The sequence below is a fragment of the Amphiura filiformis genome, chromosome 6 (genome assembly GCF_039555335.1).
Source record: "Amphiura filiformis chromosome 6, Afil_fr2py, whole genome shotgun sequence".
Lineage (NCBI taxonomy): Eukaryota > Metazoa > Echinodermata > Ophiuroidea > Amphilepidida > Amphiuridae > Amphiura > Amphiura filiformis.
Window position 1 is genome coordinate 25,150,858 of NC_092633.1, and position 22,194 is coordinate 25,173,051.

The 22,194-nt window shown below is 37.4% G+C and overlaps 1 protein-coding gene across 1 annotated transcript in view; it reads right to left on the minus strand.

The window, feature by feature from the left end:
- The window catches only part of LOC140154432 (uncharacterized), an 81,274-nt gene that overhangs the window by 2,762 nt on the left and 56,318 nt on the right, over window positions 1–22,194 (minus strand). Inside the window, exons 5-10 of the mRNA XM_072176998.1 lie at window positions 16,260–16,537; window positions 15,063–15,188; window positions 7,615–7,686; window positions 6,363–6,491; window positions 5,809–5,890; window positions 2,251–2,387 (exon numbers count right to left, since the gene is read on the minus strand). Coding sequence (XP_072033099.1) covers window positions 2,251–2,387; window positions 5,809–5,890; window positions 6,363–6,491; window positions 7,615–7,686; window positions 15,063–15,188; window positions 16,260–16,537 — 824 coding nt within the window. The remainder of the gene's footprint in view (window positions 1–2,250; window positions 2,388–5,808; window positions 5,891–6,362; window positions 6,492–7,614; window positions 7,687–15,062; window positions 15,189–16,259; window positions 16,538–22,194) is intronic.

Genomic DNA, 22,194 nt, shown 5'->3' on the forward strand with positions numbered 1-22,194 from the left:
AAGTGATTTTGAGAAAACTAAAAAAACTGTGTATCATTTTAATTCCATAAGTTATATTTACCTGGTAAATAGGGCAAGTTTACATGCAAATGAGTGGGGTAAACTGTATTAGGTATGACGATTAGAATTTCGGGGACTTCGTGGGGGTCATTTTGTATGACGGACTTGGGTGTTGTTGTTTATAAAATCACACAGTTAGTGTATTCTTTTTATCCTGGATTTTACATGCTCAATAGACGCACGTAGAGGGTGGATTTGTGTTGTTCTTTTATGATAGGCCTATGTATAAGCAACAATTTCCCATGCTTACCTCAATTTAGCCAAAGTATGGACTTGGGTGGGTTTTGTATTCAGGTATTCAATTATGAACAGGGTTCCGTCTAGCACCACATAAACATTTAAGTGTGTAGTATGTACAATCACACATTGGACCTGATCGTATCGTACCGATTCAATCATCGTTAATAGTGATGTCATACATGCCAACAAAATTACGATTGTTATGTTTAAGTCATTGACCCATGATCACAGCGCTTCTATTTTTGATGGATACTAGAGTCAGAATAAGGCACAGATCATGCCTTGGTTATATTGTGAATATACGAATAACACTGAGGGCACTCCCAGCAAACACAAAACGTTTTCGACATCATTCGCAAAAGGTGATAAAAGGTTGTCAGAAAACGTTTAAATGTCGGGTTATATAAAGGGTATATTAAGAGTATAAAACGTTTTCATAACCTTAAAAACATTTTTGATAATCTACTGCTCAACAACCAAAATGTTAGAAAGAAAATGTTTATATGTCGGGTTATATAAAGGGTATAAAATCGTTTTAATAACATTCCAAAAACATTCTTGAAAACTTGATACAAAACATTCTAAACAGAATGTTATTTTGGGGTTGAAAAAATATTTTGCGAAAAATGTTTGCCCAAAATGTTTGCAATAACGTTTTAAAAACGTTTTCATGACCTTTATATAACCCGACATTTAAATGTTATTAAAAGGTTTTGAAAAAACATTTTAAGAACATTTCTGTGTTTGCTGAGTTTAAATATTTTAACATAATGTTATTTAAGTATTGACAAAATATTTGGTAAAATGTTTTTAAAATAGTTTACAATAACATTTTTTGAAAACATTTAAAAAATATTATTGTAGTGTGTTTTCATACAAAACGTTTTAAAACGTTATCATGACCTTTATACAACCCGACATTTTAATGTTATTAAAACGTTTTTACTAAAACCAAAAGCCAAAATATAACTTATTTAAAACGTTTGTTTTGTGTTTGCTGGGCTCACATGAACAGGTAGTACGGGTACGTGTGGCGTGACCTCGTAGAGGGCATTTTTACTCTTCAACAGGTACGAGTAAAGAGTTGGTGTGAATTATTCACAACCAATCGATACCTTGCCTCACTTTGTAGATCGCAAACCAACTGAATTAGTTGATATAAAAACGTGAATTTAGTGTCATGCGCTAGTATTTCCCTCACGCCTTCAGTGCTTTCTGTCATGCTTAATGCAACAAAATGCACTGATGAGATTGTTGCAGATCATGACGGTCTTTTATAAAGTCTATAGCCAATGCCTGTACAACTTGTTAACAATTGAATATATGAATACAAAAGCCACCTAAGTCCATACTTTGGCCAAATTGAGTTAAGCATGGGAAAGTGTTGCTATACATAGGCCTGTCATATGTATGAAAGAACAACTCAAATTCATCCTCTGTGTCTATTGAGCATGTGAAAAATAGCATGTATGAAAGAATCAACCCAAGTCCATGATTTGAGTCTTGTAACACATTGATTGAAATCCAGTATGTATAAAAGTCCACTTGTAACACATTCATTGCTGGAGAGTGACTTTTGAAAAAAAAATGGGTTTAATCAAGGAAAGTGTGTGGTTTATATTACATGGCAGAATGCGTATCAACATTATACATAACTGTGTGCTATATTTTGTATTATCTTACTAGTGGTAATCTCATTCCAACATTATTGTCTTAGTATATGATTCAAAAAACCACCCAAGTCCAGAATTTAAAATGAACCCCACGAAGTCCCTGAAATGCTAATCGTCATACCTAATACAGTTTAACCCACCCATTTGCATTTACAACTTACCATATTGACCAGGTAAATCTAACTGAAGGAATTAAAATGATACACAGGTTTTTTTTTCAAAATCACTTCCCATGGACTTGGGTGGGTTTTGGATTCATGTATTTAATTATACCTACCCCTTGCACAGTTACAAATGGCGATCCTGGCTCCCCTTTGTCTCCGCGTAATCCAGTAAAGCCACGTTTGCCGGGCTCTCCAAATGCACCCTTTGGTCCTACTGGTCCTGGTATTCCTCTAGCTCCATTTAAGCCATCTAGAAATAGAAATATTTCAACTAAATACATTAGTCTGACACAGGGGTATTTCTTATCAATAGAGCTTTATTTTTAATCAAACAAAGTACAAATTGACCTTCAAAAACAGGTCACAATTATGAATTTTTAGCCTAAGGGTAAAACGAAAGAGCAAGGTATGAAAACCAGTAAAACATAGACAGTATACTCAGAGGGGACAAGAACACAAAATATGTAGTCACAGAAGTAAGTAAAGTTTGATCACCAAACATTCCCACGCTCACAGAATGTTTAGGGTCTCATGGTGTCGCAATATTTAAATTATAGTAATTTCAATGCATTTTTGGTTTATTTTGTTTAAAAATAACGCTATAAGATATGTATGCAATCTAGTGGTTGAATGCCGGGGCACACACTGAAAATGGCCGAGGGAAATTGACCCCCCATTTTTCAATTCCCTCTCATCCAATGACCCTCTTTTGTTTTTATTTAGCCCAATTACCCCCTTTTACTCAATTCAGATTCAACAAAATGGCAACTCCAAATGGATAAATGTAGACAATCATAACATTTGGAATGCAATCACTATTTTTTTAAACCATATATATCGTAATATAAGGGTTTCTAAACTGAAGACAAGTAATATTTAAACAAAATACTGTCAGTCTTTTATTTTTGTTGAAATGAATAATAGGTGTACACCGTATGCGGGCACTTGTGCTCAAAATTATGCTCTTTATTATATAATTCTTAAATATATTATTAAAACAATCCCGATGTCTAAGGTAACATCCATGGCCTTGCTGACATGCCGCTGATATCTTTATTTCATGATATCTATTCAGATTAATCACATATGATAACAAGAAGATATGATTTAAATATGCCAGTAATAATATCACCAAGCTAAAAATAGAAATACCCCACAAGATCCAAAACATTTATCAATTATGATGTGATTTTATAACCTTTCTCTGCCAGCCGATCACATGTCAATACCCATGAACCTTTAACATGTTCATGTTCAACCAAGCGTAGATACTACTCTGCAGCAGTACATAACATAATTGGCATACCATATCTGTTTAGAATGATAAATCTGTGAGCAGATTTGAAAGATTTCAAACTTTTTTAACCAAAAGACAATGCACTTTAAGTGGCCTTAACGGTGGTCCCTATACATCCCCTTCAGAAAATCCATTTCTGGGAGGAATATGCACACATATCTAACAGGGAATTAGCAGTAAAAAATTGTAATGCGCTTAAGCCTTTGCATCGGGGCTTGAGATTGGAATTCCAGTTTCCTTTCTCACGAAGTAAGGGCTGAGAGTAAAATTGTACAATTGATTGTGTTTGGGAGTGGCCTAGCTATTTTCTTCCATTTCTTGCTTTGTTTATCAAAGCTATTTTGGCCAGCATGCATATTTATTAGCCTACACTGGCTATCCAGGCTTGTGCATTTGTATGAGCTTGGAACGGTCCATGGTTTTCCATGGATTAGCATGTGTCCCTCACGGACCAACCTGGGTAAACAAACAAACAAACAAATTTGATTTGATCAAACTGTGAGCTGTAGATTTTATCTCCTTACTTTTTGCCATGTTTACAGGCAACGACAATCAGACTCGGTGCTACATGACATAGCCCTAGTGGAAAACAAATACCTTTGTGTTTTTTCAACCAGAGGAGGCTTAAATACATTCCCACAATGCAATATGATTGGGAAATTTGATCAATATAACCTAATTGCAAAATCCCCATTACCACATACACAAAATGGTAATTTTAAAATTGCAGCCAACGAGCTAATAGTCAAGACTTTAAAAATTAAATTTGATTTTCTTATAGCAAACATTCATATTGTCTCACTGCATCACATGTCTACAAAAGCCAGACGTATAAGGCCAGAAACCCCAAAGGGTTTATGAAAATGTATTAAAACATCCTCTGCTTTTCAACATAGAAAATATCAGAAAGCTGTGGAATGCCATTCAGATGTCTTTCTGAATTACTTACCCTTCCCTGATGGTCCTCGAGGTCCAGTTGAACCTCTTTCACCTTTATATCCCCGAGAACCAGGTTCCCCCACTGGGCCAACTGGACCGCTTTGACCCTGTGAAAATTAACCATTTATGTTTCAACTTTTCATACAATTATGTAAGAGCAAGAATATCGTTCTTGTCATTTGGGATTTTCAATTCGTTTGATTCACAAAATCAGTCTGAAGTCGGCCATATTTAATTTTTAGTGTTTTACATGAATATATAAAGAGTTATAAATATATAAAACCCCATTGAAATTGAACCTTTTGTTCCAATGATATGAACAGATGATAACAAACAATAGGCAACAAAAGAAGTTGTTCTTTTGTTTGGCTGTATCTGAAAATTAATATAACCTACTTCCGACTAATTTTGCTTGATCACATCACATATAATGCGCCTCCAGCGGATGCTACGGAGAGGCCGAAATATGCAGTGCATCATGGGGAAAAAGTCGACATCCAAAGGTCTCGTATTAAGAATACAACACAGGAACGTGTGTCATTATATTTATAAATAATATTGATGTTAATGTACACTTAAACATCCATTTAAAATTGTAGTAGATCCATTTTCTATCTACTGATTATACGTTTTCAACATTTTTAGTATCACACTCGGGTGAAAATCCAGTGGTGGCTAGAACGGCGATGTCGACCCCGAAAATTGAACTGGCAAGACCAACCGATGGCGGCGCATTATATTGTGAATTGCGACAATTGCATACCATCATTCATTCATGTACAACATTGTGTCTGAATCAGATAACAACCTTTTTTACTTTCGATCAGACTCAGAGAGTCATATAAGTTTGAACCTATCTCATCAAAATCCAATTTGATAGAGCTCTGTAGCAGCTCCAAACATCAGAGATGTTGGTTTTCATACTTGTGAAGAATTATTTTTGTGAAGAAGGTTTTTACTTTTCTGCATTCTTGATATTCTATATCAATGTATGGTAGAGCTTGAAGTTAAGGGGGTACTACACCCCTGCCCAATTTTGTGCATATTTTTGCATTTTTCTCAAAAAATATAGCGCATTGGTGACAAGTAAAATATGTATATTATAGGGGCAAGGACTACAACTACTGCACTGGAAATTTTATTTCAGCACAGACAACAGTTGTGGAGTTACAGTCAAAAATGAGGGAAAACCAGTATTTGATCAATAAATCAATAACTACTTGCCTTGAGTTGCTGAATTTTCAGTGCAGTAGTTGTAGTCCTTGCCCCTATAATATACATATCTTACTTGTCACAAATGCACTATAATTTTTGAGAAAAATGCAAAAATAGGCACAAAATTGGCCAGGGGTGTAGTACCCCCTTAAGGGAGTAACATCCTATATTTTCTGGATGGACAAATTTGGTCAGCTGGGCTCAGACTAAGATGACTTACCCGTTTTCCCCCGGCGTCCATTACGTCCAGGTGGCCCAGGTGGTCCAATTGGTCCTCTTGGTCCCGGCATTCCAATATGGCCCTGTTTCAGATAAAAGAATATAGTCATTTTATGTTGGCAGACACCTTTAGTTGATAACTTGTAGTGAGAATAAAAAAGTTTCTACGTGTGTGGATGCTCTTCGTTTGTACGTGAAATTCATTACATTATGTAGTTGAGTATAAACGACTCAATATTGTAAAATATATTTCAATTTACTGAGATTTATACAGATGTTTTATTCTTTTATTCTAAACCATAAAACGAAACAATAGTAACAAAATACGTTTTGTTTAGTATACACCCCCCCCACACACACACACACACCCCACACCCCCCACCTGTTTTAAAAAAGAATACACAATGTCCTAATTCCTCAAACTGCAACATGAAATTTTACAAACTGTAACAAAGGTACAAAGAAATGTTATTTTTTAGACAAAATAAATGCCTATACATTGCCAATTATTTGACACAGCTTATACATTCTACTTTTTTCAGGGTTTGATATTACCTTAGGTCCTACTGGTCCGGGTATGGTTATTATTTCTGTGTCTGGATCGCCATAACCACGTGGCCCTTCGGGCCCAGGTGGTCCAGGTAGGCCTATGCTTCCTTGGTCCCCTTTGTCGCCCCGATCACCCTAAGTTTTAAACAGATAAAAACAAGTACAGATGCAGTTACTCGATAGGGATGGTTTCAAAAAGCTAACCGCCAGTCGATCGCCGGCGCCCGGATAGAACCAGTGGTTTTATAGCGTTCTTTGTTACAAACAATAGAAACCAGGCTGGGTCTGCCGGGGTGTCGGTGGTCGACCGAGGCTTTGAAGCTGTCCCTAACACAAAAGAAATTATATCAATATGAAACGTTCGACTTCCTATACTTCATGTACTAAGATGACTTGATTGCATTATTCGCCATCGAAGTGATGTAATAATCGGATTGACTACCATAGCAATAGGTGAAAACAATTTTTGAATATATCGCGCTGCACTAGTACATTCACGTGGTACCTCTGCATTGAACCATAGATGTCAAAGAGCAGGGATAAAGTTGTGGATCCTAATTCTGTAGAATATTTATATCATGCTGATCACACGCACCTGATCACACGCACACGCACCTGATCACACGCTCTTTGAAAAGAGCGGTATTGTATTCAATCTAAAAGTGCAGACATGCACATGTGATGAGTGTAACCTGCTTGTAATGCAGGGTGGTATGTACAAAAATTATTTTCACGTCATAATATGGTAGTTAATCTGATTATTACATCACTTTGACAGTGAATACCCACGGCCTTATCTACCAACGGTTACTTCATTAATATTAATAAGCATTATATCACTCATGTGTACATTCCAGAGTCTTTGCAGTTCATGGTTGATTACCGTGACTATTTTTACCATCGTAAAAAACGCAATTATGGTCGTTTTACCATCTACAGCTATGGCCACAATGTGTTGGGACACTTTGGAAAACGTATTGTTATGGCCTTATTTTAACGTGATAAAGTGGAGGTTTCTTTGGTGTCAAGCCTTTCATAACACGCCAACCCTCCCCTTCCCCACTAATCAATGTGGGTGCCACCAAGCGCGTGTGAGCAAAAAGGTAGGATTCAACACTGATCGGTGGAGCGGGGGCTTATTTACATTACCCTATATCAAAACCCTCCTAACACTTACGACATCCGTGATTCTTTTCAAAAGCATCGACAGCATGAAATTGTTCATTCAACATGGTCAATGATAGTGGCTATCACTCACCTTGGGCCCGGAGTCACCTTTCTTCCCTCTTTTGCCGCGCTCCCCTGAGTCCCCGACATCGCCCTTTGGTCCCTTCATAAGAGAGAGATGGAAGAAGAGAGAGAAATAGTAATAATAAAATTATAGCAAATTGAGTAACAAATTGCTTTGATGTCAATGGCATTATGTCAAACAGTGCAACGTATTGCAAACTTCATGGTGTGTGGATCTGAAAGATTGAGCCAGATAATACACACATTACGGGTAGACGAGGTATTGTTGGTCGAAGCAACCTAAAAATCGATTTTCATTATCTAGATCAATATATTATTGAAAATTAACACCTTGATGTTTTGCAAAAGTTCATTCTACAAATCGTATACTTTGCAAAATTGCTTAAATTATTGTTGTTAATTAGTTGTGTACGTTTTACAAAAGTGATGTTGTTTCAGCTCTCTTTACAACGTAACTCAAGAACCGCAGCACCTATAAAGGTATATCTGTGATATTTTAATTCTTCTACACGCTCGCTATGAATTGAGCAATGCAGTTTTTGCCAAAGCTCACTACCATTCGTAAGATGCTGTGAACTACCAAATCACAACAGTTTAAAATAATTAATAACCTTAAACAGACGTATTGCAGCATCGCTGAAAAAAGGCTAACTGGAAGTTGAACATTCATTCAATATCCTGAAGGATTCACATTACGTACAAAATAACAATGTTTTTGTATGAAACGATTAAGATTAGCTTAATCAATGGCATAGAAGGTGTACACTAAGGTGACATACTGTGCGTAGTGGTGCAGTGCTTACAATGGTGGAAGGGCGGAAACATTAGCCCACAAAATGTCCAGGCGCCTTAAAATGATCACCAAATGCTTTAATTGGTTTCTGCTACGTATCAGATAAATGGTGATGGGAGAATGATTCATGGATGTGTCAAATAGAAGAGTTCAATAGCCTTAGAAGTCAAAGGTTCTTCAAGGTCTGAGGGCCTCAGATAAAAGAAAGGTGATGTGGCTACCCCATATGATATCCGATGACCTTGAATCACACCAAAACATTGTCGTGTGTGTTCATTATGTCCTTTTTGCAGTAACCACGTGATCTTATTATTGCAACTGAAATTCACGAGTCTCCCATCCCTTGCAAGATGTATCATTGACTGTTGTTTTCATCCAAGCACCACTCCATGCAAACTTCTTCCGTAACCAAACTCATGATACGTTGCAGAAATCAATTAAATCATTTGGCGACCATTCTAAAGGCATCTGGACATTTTATGGACAAACATTCCTTCCTCTTTGCGTTCAAATGGATTCCTGTCTTTTCACCATTGTAAGCACGGGAAAGCGTACATGATGTCACCGTAGGTGACACCCTCCGACCAATTAACTGACCTTAATTATATGCAAAGAACATTGCCATCAAATACGTAATGTGAAATCGACAGGATATTGGATGAATGTCCAACTCGCAGTTTATCGAATTATTCTTTTTTCAACGATGTTGCAATGCTTTTGTTTAGTGTGTGTATCAACTTGATGTGCAAAACAAGGACCGACCAAGGATAATTTAACTTATAACAAACGCGTAAAAAAACAATGTTGTTTACAAAAAGGTTAACAATCTTGGTCATAATAATTTATTACTGGTAACTCAGCTCCGTTGACATTGTTGGCTACATTGTAAAATCTATTAAAATATTATGTGCGATAATCAATTAATGGCAAGTAGTAGTTCTATACGCCACCATTACTTTATTGATTTGACTTCTGGTTGAACTCCAGATAGTGTTTCATTATAATAATGCCCTATGCGTTATTTAAACCAATAAGATACTCCAGATAATTGATGCATTATATAGCCATCGCATTCGAGATATATTCTTATCTCGATAGTCCCATTTAGTATCTGTTCCAAATCCAGTGTCATATTTTCCTTGGTAGGATGTTCGCTGGAGGGGCATGAAAACTGGCAGTATACAGCCCTGCTAATACCTATTACATTGCATCCAAAGGTCCAAGGAAATTAATGAGGTGTCACTGGAGCTGGAATAGACAAATAACACATTTGAACAAAGTAATAATTGAATTTTGTCACCTTAAAACATTTCAAAACATTCGTATTTTAATATGAAATGTTTTAAGGTGATAAAATTAAAATTAAAACTAGAACTAAAATTTAAATTAAATTGAACTAAAATTCCAATAGTGTTATGTATAGGTTCCATTCATGAGACTTCAACGGCTTATTTCGTGTATCTGTATTTTATGTATGGGTACATTCCTCTTCATAGAAAACAAAAGAATTACGACAAAATAGGTCAGCAAAATTTGCTTTGTGGCCCCAGAATGCACCAGGGCAAAATTGACGAAGAGCTGACTCGTAGTTTATCGTAGGGAGGCTATCCTCCTACGATACTTGAATTTGTACGTGGCCACGAGCTTACTTCATTTTCAGTGAAATAGTGTGAGTGCTTGGGTACATGGTATTAGGTTTCGATAAATTGTGGTGTAGTAATTAATGGATATTGAATTGTTTTTTCAATTGCGATTTGTGTAGTGGAGCGTGACAGGGTAGAAAAATGTGTTTTGGGAGGAGTTGATGATTTAATGAATGTGGTGTTAATGAATGTTTGGACTGGTTTTTGTGGAGTTTCAAGGGTTAATATTAATTGGAATTTGCAGTGGGAATTGGTAAGTTTGTTTAGTTGAACTTGGCCAAATTGTTTGTTTTCAGTTGATGGAGATTAATGGAGAGAGTATTAACATATGGATTGATAAGGTTGTGAATGCACAATGATCCCTAGGGAGTAGTGAAAGGTGTTTACTAGAAGTGAAATACCAGTAGGGATTTTAGGAGTTGTAGGCCTAAGTGCAGTAAGTAATGTGATATTGATTGAATGGACTTGAACCAAGTTCAAGGTTGTAGGAAGTTAATTTAGTTACTTTGAACTCAGAAAGTTTTGTAGATGACTTGTGTGATAGCTGCTGTAAGGTGAGTGGGTGCTGTTTGTGTTATTCGTAATTGTGCTTAATATGGGACGTTTGTTTTAAAGGAGCTGTTATATTAGTGGCAGGATTGGTGTGGCTGTTTTGTAATGAAGGGAGTGGTGTTCACACTAGCTAAGGGGTGTTCAGTTGTAAGTATGCGAAGGTACTTTCACACTAGCTGTATTGCGAGAGGGGGGTATTTAACTCGAGTAAACTGGGTATTTATACCTCGAGTAAAGTGCCCAGTTGTTGTAAGCGTGTGGTACTGTAGGCTTACCCCATTGACTCATTACAAAACGTTTGTTTAAGAGCTTTAAAGACAGATATTACTTAAGTACTTGAGGAATATGTCACTAACCATTTGCTTGCCTCATCAGGGTATAGATAGTACCCGGGAGATAGTAAACCTTAGAGGAGAAGGCCCTGTAAGAATGGGTGACCATTGGGAGAGTCTGTTTAATATTCAGTAGTAACACTAACATCCCCTTCGCACCAGTTCTTTTGCCCAATATTTCTGTACAATAATTGAATGACCTTTGAATGTGCTAGGTACAAAAACTCATATTCCAAAAGATGAGGTCAAATTTGAGCAATGATTGGTATTATGCTGGTGAACGATAGCCTTTACGGAGATGGTGTCACTGTACATACCCACAGATTATAGGGACTGTGGTATTTATGAATATGAACTTGACCAGGTCAGTGACTTTCTCTGTCAAAACATATTATGGTATTGTTTCAGTGCGAAAGGGGAGATATCTGAACAAAATGATCATAGTGCAAAATTATCTTGATTGTATCAAAAGCTATCAAACAGTCAAAAGTCTTTTTGAAACCAGTTTTATGATGTAAGTTGATGTAACAACTTAACCTTTGTTTGAGATAAAGAGGTATTGCAACAATGTTAATATGTCTTCACATCCGAACTGGATAATATTTTGATGGATTTGGACAGATTTGTTGGGTGATTTGTGTTTGTAATTTTTGCTATTCGTGATGTGTATTTTGAGTTGTGTTGGTGGAAAAGGTAAGCTTCGGAACCAAGTTTGAACTGATGAATGCCAATGGAACATGTAGTATGAATTGAGGGAATCATTCTAAAAATTGTCAATTGATCAGAATTTTCAGCAGTAGGCCTATTGATCAGAATGAAATGGGGGAAATGATAAGTACAATCAAGATCGCTAGTTCTTATTGACAGAACGAACTCATAAGAGTCACAAGTTCTGAATATTGGGGAAAATATCTCAGGTTTGGGCATATAGCCACAAAAAAAATGGTATTTATAAACAAGCAACAAGTTAATAATAGGTCATCACTGGAGTGATTGGTTTCTGGCCCCCAAGTAAACCATATAATAACAAAGCTATTGTGGCACTCGACTGCCCATCTATATGCTTGTTCAGACGATCGCTTGTAAAGTCGCTTGTAACTACATTCAAATGTAAACTTGCATGTAGTGCCCGTCTAAGGGTGGTGCAATAATTATGTGTACCCCGGGGTGAATTCTCAAAATGGTCTGCCAAAATCGCTTGCCCCCCTTTGGCCGTGCCAAAAATCTTTTGCCCCCCCTTTCGACGTGCCAAAAAATCTTTGCCCCCCCCCCTTACACATGCAAGATTTTTTGGAACCTGAATTTGAAACCTTAAATTGTCTTAACATGTAATGCGAGCGCAGCGAGCAGGAAATTTTGCATATTTGAAGGTGTTCGTAACGTTTTCCTACGCCTTTTTAGGGCTTAATATAGAAACGGTGCCCAAAATATCTGTGCCAAAAATTGCTTGCCCCCCCTTCGACCTGCCAAAAATCGCTTGACCCCCCTTTCGACCTGCCAAAAATGCTTGCCCCCCTTTTGGCCTGCCAAAAATCTTTGCCCCCCCTATAATTCACCCCGGGGTACACATAATTATTGCACCACCCCTAAACGCACTCGCATGTAGCTACATGCAAGTTACGAGTGACGATTTTACATGTAAGATATCTTACATGTAGCGAGCCCGGGGGGCACTCCCACTTTGGAGGTCACACGTATGTAGGGCTGTTAAGACCCCCTTTTTCAGCGTCGCTCTACGCAAAAACCCCATATTTTTTACGAACACATGTTCTGTCACCCGAAGGCCCCTTATTTTTCCATTTGATCTGTCACCCAAAGACCCTTATTTTTCAATTTGAACAGCAATTTTCATTTATCACTGATTTTGTTACCTATTATTTGACAAAACAAAGAAATTTGAAGCCTTTTTGAACAAAAAATTTGATTTTTGAGGTTTTTTTGACACTGTTTCGGCTCTCACCCAAAGGTTCCAAAAGTCATGTTCTCACCCAATGACCCCATATTGTTTACATTTTGCTCTCACCGAATGGCCCTTACTGCGAAAGTGCCAGCCCTACACCTATATCCATTTCATATTCTTATTCAATGGGTGCGTCTTGTAAAGAATTCACGTAATTTGATTGGTTTTCTGGTGTATAATATCTCACAATAGTTGATAGTGATAATAGTCAGGGCGCGCGCCGCCACGCAACGGCGGCACGCTTGTTGCTCCTCAATGATCACGCGATAATGCGTTCGCGTAAATACACGTGCGAGAACTAAGAACGCGATTCGGCGGCTTAGATGTTCGTGATGGTTTCGTTCATTTAAAACAACGGGGATATCCTCACAAAAGTAAGTTTATTTTTGTCTGAAAAAAGGCAGTTTTTCTCGCAAAAATTACATTAAAACTGAATAAGAATGAGAATAAATGATAGGATTTTGTCTTTTGCCTATCCAATATCGTGTCATAATGGATGGGCTGGCCAATATTTTTATCGTAGTGGATACCGGCTGCGCCGGCATCCACTACTCAAAATATTGGCCAGCCCATCCATTATGACACGATATTGTATAGGCAAAAGACAAAATCCCATCATTTATTCTCTAATTGAAGTGCCCCCCGGGTAGCGAAGTACATTCGAATGTAAGGCCAGTGTGAACAAGACTTGCTTGTAAACTCGCATGTAAGCATGACCTTGATGACCCAATTCTATTCTGATTGTGCATAATCATGGCATAATTTACCAGTGAAGGTCACTCTTACTTTTGAGTTGGCTCATAGACCATGTTGGCTTACAAGTAAGTCCCGTGTGGACACATACTCCCTTGCAGCCTAGTCACACTTCCCTGGCATAATTTAATTGCCGGCTTGCTTGTAAGTGGGCTACCGTCTAAACACACCTAATTTGCAGTTGGTGGTGCAATAGGAAAGGTTTTGGGAAGGATATCAGCCTTTGGTAGGGCATTAGGCACAACTAACCACCAACATCCTAACAACCAAGCCCCAACCCCACCTCATCCCCGCCCCCATCCAGAGTTACAACAGCCATCACAGAAAAAACCTACGATATATGTGGCTCGAGAGCCACAGCGGCTCTAGTTAGGGCTGCAGACGTCTCAAAATTGTTGTATATTCAGCCAACAATGTTCAGAATTTGCTAATATTTGACAATAATTTTGGTCATGAAATACTAGATGAGATTATTCAAGAATGATCCTTTTATTCGAAGACAATGATTGACTCTAACATTGATGTCACTTTATTGATAAATGAGCCTTTGAAATATTAAATCTATGACATTGAATAAGGGCATGATTATTATACAAATATTGACTGCTATGAGGGGCATGGTTAAAATTATAGGCCCAATGTGATCTCAAAACCATGCTATGACCCGAGGCGCAGCCGAGGGTCATAGCATGGTTTTGAGATCACCGCGGGCCTATAATTTTAACCATAACCCGAATAAAGCAGTCAATATTTGTTTTATATACCTCATTAATATAGATTTTTGTCATCTGATTGGTTAAAAGGCCTATTTTATTGTTCATATTAGGCCATGGTAAAATGAAGAAACAAAGAAATTTTTTCGTTATGAACCGATCGCGTCACCTCAACTGGCTGGCAGCGCGTTGGCGCCGCGTGCGTAATGCGAACACGCCATCGCGCGCGTAGAGTTTGATCGGGACGCACACCGCGCGATGTGAAAATTACTATGCCCGGGGAATAGTCTTTTTAAAAGACTATTGCCCGGGGAATAGTTCAAAAGGAGGGCATAGCTAATTCAATGACTGCACTTTTATCAGATGACAGGAATCTATATATGAGGTATATATATATAAAGAGTACTATGAGCAAGCTACAATGCTGGCCAAAATGTGTTGGGACACTTATGGAAAGCGTACACTTTATTAAGGCCTTATTTCCGTAATTTGTAACGTGATGAAATGGGGGTTTCTTTAGGGTCAAGCCTATACATTTTCCTAATACCCTAATCCTTCCCCTTCCCCACCAATAAATGTTGGGTGCCACTAGACGCGGGTGACCAAAAATAAAGTAGGATTCAACATTGACCGGGGGAGTGGGGGATTATTTACATAACCCTAACAAAACCGTTCCAACACTTATGGCCAGCATTGTAGTAGTACATACCTGTGGTCCAAGTGGTCCTTGAGGTCCAGTTGCACCCTGCACACATATTACGGCGCCTCCTCCTCCGTCACCTCGTCCACCTCCATTATTGCCACCATCTATATTATTGTTATTTCCATTATTGTTCTGGGAACATAAAGAATTAAGAACATTTACGTCGGTCAACATGATTTTGATTATTTCAGTACCTATTGATCATGACCTATATGTGGGAGAAGTCACATGATGATCGACCATGGAAAGTATCTGCATCTATTCTTAACAAACCCATACGCTATGGGTAGGTGGACCTTACGTCCGATCCGTGGATTTAGTCCATCATATCAAATTGTGACGGCGATAGTAAAGCGAGAAGATCGCCATTGTGTTCTAATGGCCAACCGGAAAAACAAACATATATAATGTATATAACCTGGAGAAATTTCATTATACCAAATGAGTTAAAATTGTGCAGACCAAATACATCTATCAGAATTATTTGATATTCTTAATGAGTGATTATTTTTCAAGACGTTGCCTCTGTGTACCGATCATCATATCAATTTGTAAGCGCTCTTTAGCAAAATCATAGTTCATTGAATTTACATCCGTATGACAAAACAGGCGAAAATAGTAACTTTTTGCACAAGATTTGCAATTTAAAGAGAATTGGCCATTTAAAGAGAATTGCTCATTCTAGTGACGGTAGTATATGGACAATATAAGTGTGCTTTTCCATTTAATGACATAAAATTTGAGAAATATTGTAAGGAACACTTGAGGTTTTGACTTTTTAAACCTACATTTTGGTCAAAAAATGTGCTTGGATAGGTAGTTTTCAACAGATAAAATTGAATTGTGTTATCTGTTGACCTAGTGACGAAAAGTGTTTTTAGGGTATGTGTTAGCTTTCGTTTGATACATAACAAAACAATTCTGATTGGATTAAGGGAACACTTGAACTTTCGACAAAAATCAATCAAAGAGGCCCATTTTTTAGCTAGAAGCTCAACAGCTTTTACATTGCTATGCACTCAACCGTGTAGTGTAATCAAAGACTGTGCGGAGACAATTCACTGCTTGCTTGAGAGCTCTTGGACGAAAATGTGTGCTCAGGTGTATCGAGGTGGAAACTGTGCGCATGATGGTTTATAAGAGAATCGTTTTTGTATAGAAACCTTTCCATATGGGTCCGATACTTTTCAATAATATTCTTACCGGACAACTCACTGATGGTGTACCAACGTTCGGTGTCGGTGTTGGTCTCGGGTCAGGTGTCGTCGTTAAATTATTCGATGAAACAGGTGGACCTATCGACGCTGTAGGAACTACTATAGTAACCATATTACCACTTTCATTTAACAGTGCTACTACGGACGGAGGAGGTGGAGGGATTATAGGCGGAGGAGGTAGTGTTATTCTGTTCGATATCTGTTCTTCATCGATAGTATAATCATCTGAGGAGCTTGGACCAATATCTGTATCTGCATCTGGATCTGAAATTAATATAGAACAAGTTTCGTTATAAACCTTTCTGATAGCCATTGTTCAGAAAGAAGAAAAATGTGATTTGGGACAGAGCTCATCAATGTCACAGAATGCACAGGTGTCAGTGTTGCATCAAATTGCAGCATAACATATACCTAATTTGTAGATTTATGTAATAAAAGGCCATAACGTTATAAATTGTAGTCATTTCAAGAGAATACCGCTTCCTCTATGATATATGAGATTATATTACATATATAAATTCTATAACGTTCATTGGTTGATTACCATCACAACTACGCTTATGCCGGGCAATACGCTTTTCTCCTAAGCCATACGTATATAGTATGCGTGTTGTATACGTGTATAAGAGACTGTTTCTCAGTGCGTTTGTGCGTGCCTTGCAAATCAGACTCGCCGATTTAGTCGTAGGTAAATTATTAGAATTAATTTTGAATTATGTAACGACATAGCTCGGTGTTGTGTTGAAAAATAAGTATCGAATATTGTCTAAAACTTATAGAATTTATGTATGCATGAGAGAATACAAATCAACACAATATCAATATTAACTGTCTTGAATTCGTATAATGGGGGAAATATTATCACTTTGTGAAAGATGATTATTCCATTTCACTCTCCTTACCGACTTTTGAAACTGTCCAATTTATCTTCAGTCTCGAGATTTTATTTTCAGCCATTACACCCATAGGCAGTTAATATTTAATATTTATTTTTAAAACGGCATGGTCCGGATCACTAAGTCATACTTTGGTAATATTTATTTGTAGTCGTAAATAATACGTGAATATTGATTTATAAAATACTTGGACACCGATGACAAAGGCACAATGCGTTAACACGATACAAGGGAAGACAAAATATATGATGCTAATGTTGTAAACTTCAATATAAATAATGATACAAGAAGAATTGAAATAAATACAAATCACCTGCAAAAGATCAAAAGAAGAACACAAAAAGTGTCTCTGTCCTCAACATAGTTGTACCATCGATACAAAGAATATAATTATGCCGAAATGTTAATTACAGAAACGGTGAGCATTATATCATCATCGCATCGATTTACGCAATTAAACCACGTTCATTAGTGACAGCAATGAATATTTATGACATTGATTTGTCAAGTGCATGTCGCTACACGGGAATATTGACTTTCGGCTTTTTCTTCTTTATTATTTGTAAAGTATCCTTGATAACGCAGGGGATTTGTTTCTGTTACACCAATAATTAGGGCAGTATAAACATGCAACGCAAAAGTATCTATTATTATATGATGCACAATAACGTACAACTTTTGTCACAAAACATAAATGTCATGCAAAACAGTTTGATCTTTGCTGGTACCTCAATGAATACACACATACAAAGTGAGACACACCACACAAGTACACACGGCCCAAAGCGCAAGTACACACAGCCCACTTATCATACATGACATAGAGAGGACCATTTTTGTCCTCACTTTGTAAGTCTTCCTCACTTTGAATGTGTGTATCCCTGTGTATTCAATATATTATCGTGTCCGTCCTCGCTTTTAAAAGTACCACAACCCCATACACGCGTTAAGTACCGTACATAACAGTACACACAACTGTAATAATGTAGCCCCCCCCCCACTTCTTGTTGTATGCAATAGTTCGGGTTTTTCTACTTCTCATTCCAAAATCTCTTCTCTTCTACACATGACCAAATTATGTGCATAAAAAATTAACATTGCTCGCATCACAACAACACGTACTCGCTTACCCCCGGCACTTACCCAGGTTCGAGGAAAAGACAGACAGACAGACAGCAATCACTTACTAGTATGATTTCTTGTATATCAGAGAGCTATTATTATGCGAGCTAATTAGCTCAAACGTATTGAGCGACGGTAATGATTGAATCCACAATGGAAAATAGGTACGATTTGGAAATAAAACATTGCTGACTTTTGCAATAAGTCAAAAAAAATAGAGGATCATCAAGATCACACGAAAATTGTTCCTATTGTAATTTGCACATGATCCGTATGACCCTTGAGTACTAACGAAATAGAAAAAGCAAAATAAAAGAGTTGGAAAATGAAACAAAAAAGGCTATAACAACAATGCAAGATGCAGTCTTTTGGCTATAAAAATCAGACTGAGATAACATTTGAAACGATCTTGAGAAAATTTACTAATTGCAAGAAATTGTGCAAACACACATCAATATTTTAAACATTACCCTTTGGAAAGGCTGGAAAGCAATAAAGAAATATAGATGGTAAACAGCTTTAACAAGATAAATTCACCGAGGGATACAAGTATTGCATTCAAATGCTTAGATAAAAAGTAAGAGTACAAAGGTCTCCTTTCAAATAACGCAATGTATGTCCTATATCGCATAACCAAAAGTCATTTTAACGTACATGTAATTGGCGAAGTTGTGCGTGGAGAGTAAATTTGCCTGAACTGAAGTGGTCGCACAGATTCATATTCAGATAGAAATAGTTACAACACGAGATTTGAATTTCTCCACCAACAACTGCTGATTTTAACCCTAAATGACCATGCAATATACAATGTATGATTTTTTGGTTTAACGAAACAACACAGTATTAATAAAATGACAGTATACACAACAAGATTAGTAATAGCAGTGGCGTACTAAAAGAGAGCAGCCTGGCTCAAAATACCGGGACGAGATCAAAATAAGAAATTAACACCCCCTTTACCATTCAGTCACACCAAAATAAAACAATGGCAATTTTCACGCGCAATATAGTTGGTTCAGTGTTCTGGAAGTACACTCTTGCCTCCTTGGAAATTGTGCTCGGTACGCCACTAATTAGTTACTAAGACCTACATTACAATAATCATGATAATAATTCTTATGATCGGTTATTGCATAGTTATATGAAGATATGTAATGAATTATGTCACTTGATGGATGGTGAGTGGTTATTGTGGTATGATGTTAGGCAATCGTGTTAGTAAAATGTGGATGCCATGTTACCATTGAATTTTGAAGAAACAAATACGTGGGTGTAACAACTGGAATTAAGAGGGACTTAAACGACGGACTGAAGCTTGTATTCAACTATTGTGTCCGATTTGAGCGCTGACATATTGGAAAATGTTGCCAATCAATATTCATAAGATTCTACAATCAACGCCCAGTTTTGGAAATTGGTTGACTTGCGTTAGGCAGGTGTGAAATATACTTGACTGGGCGTTTTAATTACGCTGTGTTACGTCTATTACCTCTCTAATATATTACGTAATGCAAATTGATTTGCTATTCATAAAAGTGGTACCATTCTTTCGGAAAAAGGGCTTCGACCATTAAATTGTTTACTGACCTGATAGCTTATTAACGCTGGAAGGTGATCGTCAATTTACTGGTAGGTGTTTATCAATAAAGTGATGATAAATAAAAAGTCATGTATAAACGCTCATCACTTATGAAAGTAGTACCACTGTTCTCACGTATCCCAAAGGTGTGTTTGTGCGGGTCTCAAGCATTTAAAGCAGACGTAAGCTGTCGATGCACACTTCTTTATCGCCCACCTTACTTTAGGCGCTTCATTTAGATCAATTTAATGCCCTTGCTGATCGATTACACATCAGAATATATTAAGGCTGCCAGGTGCAACGGCCTCATTACTTACATAATTAACCATTGTGACTGAATGCAATGATGTGTGACGCTATAAATTGGTCCACATGGGTAAAACAAATAGGGCTATACATATCTTTGTACATTTTTAGATTCCGTAAAATATTTTTCGAATTATTTTAAAAAGTGTTAGGGGGAACTTATCAGTTGTGCACCCTGTATAGTGTATACTGTCTATATGAATTTATATTTAGTTTTATTTGAAGAAGGTGATAGGCATAAGAGTTAAACAAGCAATCAAGAAAGCAAACAATCAAGCAAAAAAGAAAGAAAGAAAGAAGGGAGTGAGGTCAGGAGGGGAGTGGTGAGGACGAGAAGAGAGGGGAGGAAGAGGGGGAGGGGTAGAAAGAGAAGAGAAGGGAGCAGAAGTTAGAGTGAAAAGGACCTGGAGGGAGAGGGAGAAAGAAAAAGAAATAAAGATAATCTAGAAAGAGACATCAGACAAATAATTTTAAGAAAAAAAAAGAAACAAATGGTGGGAAGAAGAATGCAGAGAAAGGAAAAGAAAAAGGAAAGAAAAAAAACCTTGGAAAGATTATTATTTAAACTAAATACATAACAGCTCAAGGCAGCCATTCGATGAAGCCAAAGCTTATATGCGTTACGTAAGGTATATTTCACACCTGCCTAACACAAGTCACCCAATTTCGGAAACTGGACGTTGATTGTACAATCTTATGAATATTGATTGGCAACATTTTCCAATATGTCTGCGCTCAAATCGGACACAACCCTCCTTTGGACTCAAACATTGTTTAATATACATAACTATTTTATCACATCAAAATACATGTCGATGTTGATGTTAATAATTGCCATGATGATAATCATGACAATGTGTTATATTAAACATTTCATAAGTTATCTGAACATGAAACACATTGTTAGAACGCGACTCGTTTGACAAGATATAATACAATATTCAAACTCGAGTGATGTTATAGTTGAACTGTGTTAATGGGGACATCCTTACAAGAAGAATGTTGTTACATATCTGTTTACCATAGTGTCGTGAAGGGAAATCTGTTTCAATGTGTCCATCAACCAGTTTGCCGCTTATTTCTGACTCCTCGTCCTCCTGATCCTTGTTAAGTGTAATTATTTCCACATTGATCCTATTGCTTTCCGTGGTATCCTGGAAGGTATTGACATCAGTGGTTCCACTGGGTGCTTCATTATACTGAGTGGTCTTGCCATTAGTGGTTCTAATGAATGTTGTAGGATCCGCAGAGGACTTGGTATTGGTGGTTCCTATAGATGTTACAGCTTCCTGAGAGGTTTTGGTATCGATGGTTCCCATTGATGTGTCAAGATCCCGATAGGTCTTGCCATCGGTAGTTCTCATGGATGTCACAGGACGAGCCTGAGCGGTCCTGGCACTGGGACTTTCCATGGACGTCACAGGATTGAGGAGTGCCTTAATGGTGGTAGCAGTGGCAGCATTGGGTTTTGTAATAAGTGTTGGAGTAGTAATTGTGGAAGACTTTGTCGAAGGACCTTCGCGTGTTATGGTGTGTGGGGTACTGGGGGATAATGGCGCCATAGTTGCTGCAACTTGAACCTTCTCTGTAGATATTGAAGTATCCAATGGAATTTTTGCAGTGGGGTGAAGTGTCATGGCGGTTGAGAAAGGTTTCTCGGTGATCTTAATCAACGGCGTAGGAGCAGTAATAGCCGTGTTATCAGGATTATGCTTTTGTGAAACATGAGGCGTGTTGTAATGAGATGTCGTGTGGGCATGAGTGCTAGTATAAATTGACAGTGTGTTTTGAATAACAGAAGTAGTGGTAGGAGGAGTGAAAATTAAAGTTTCAGTTGTTGAAGAAGATTTGCCGTCATCTATGAAATGCATTTATGAAAGAATGGGAAATGAGCATAAGAAAAAGTGTTAATATTCTTTCGTTGATATCACCTTCCAGGTAATATGTAAAATTAGTATAAGCAGTGTACTTCGGTTATATCTATAAATGCGCTTTTATAAATACGCACGTGACCCATG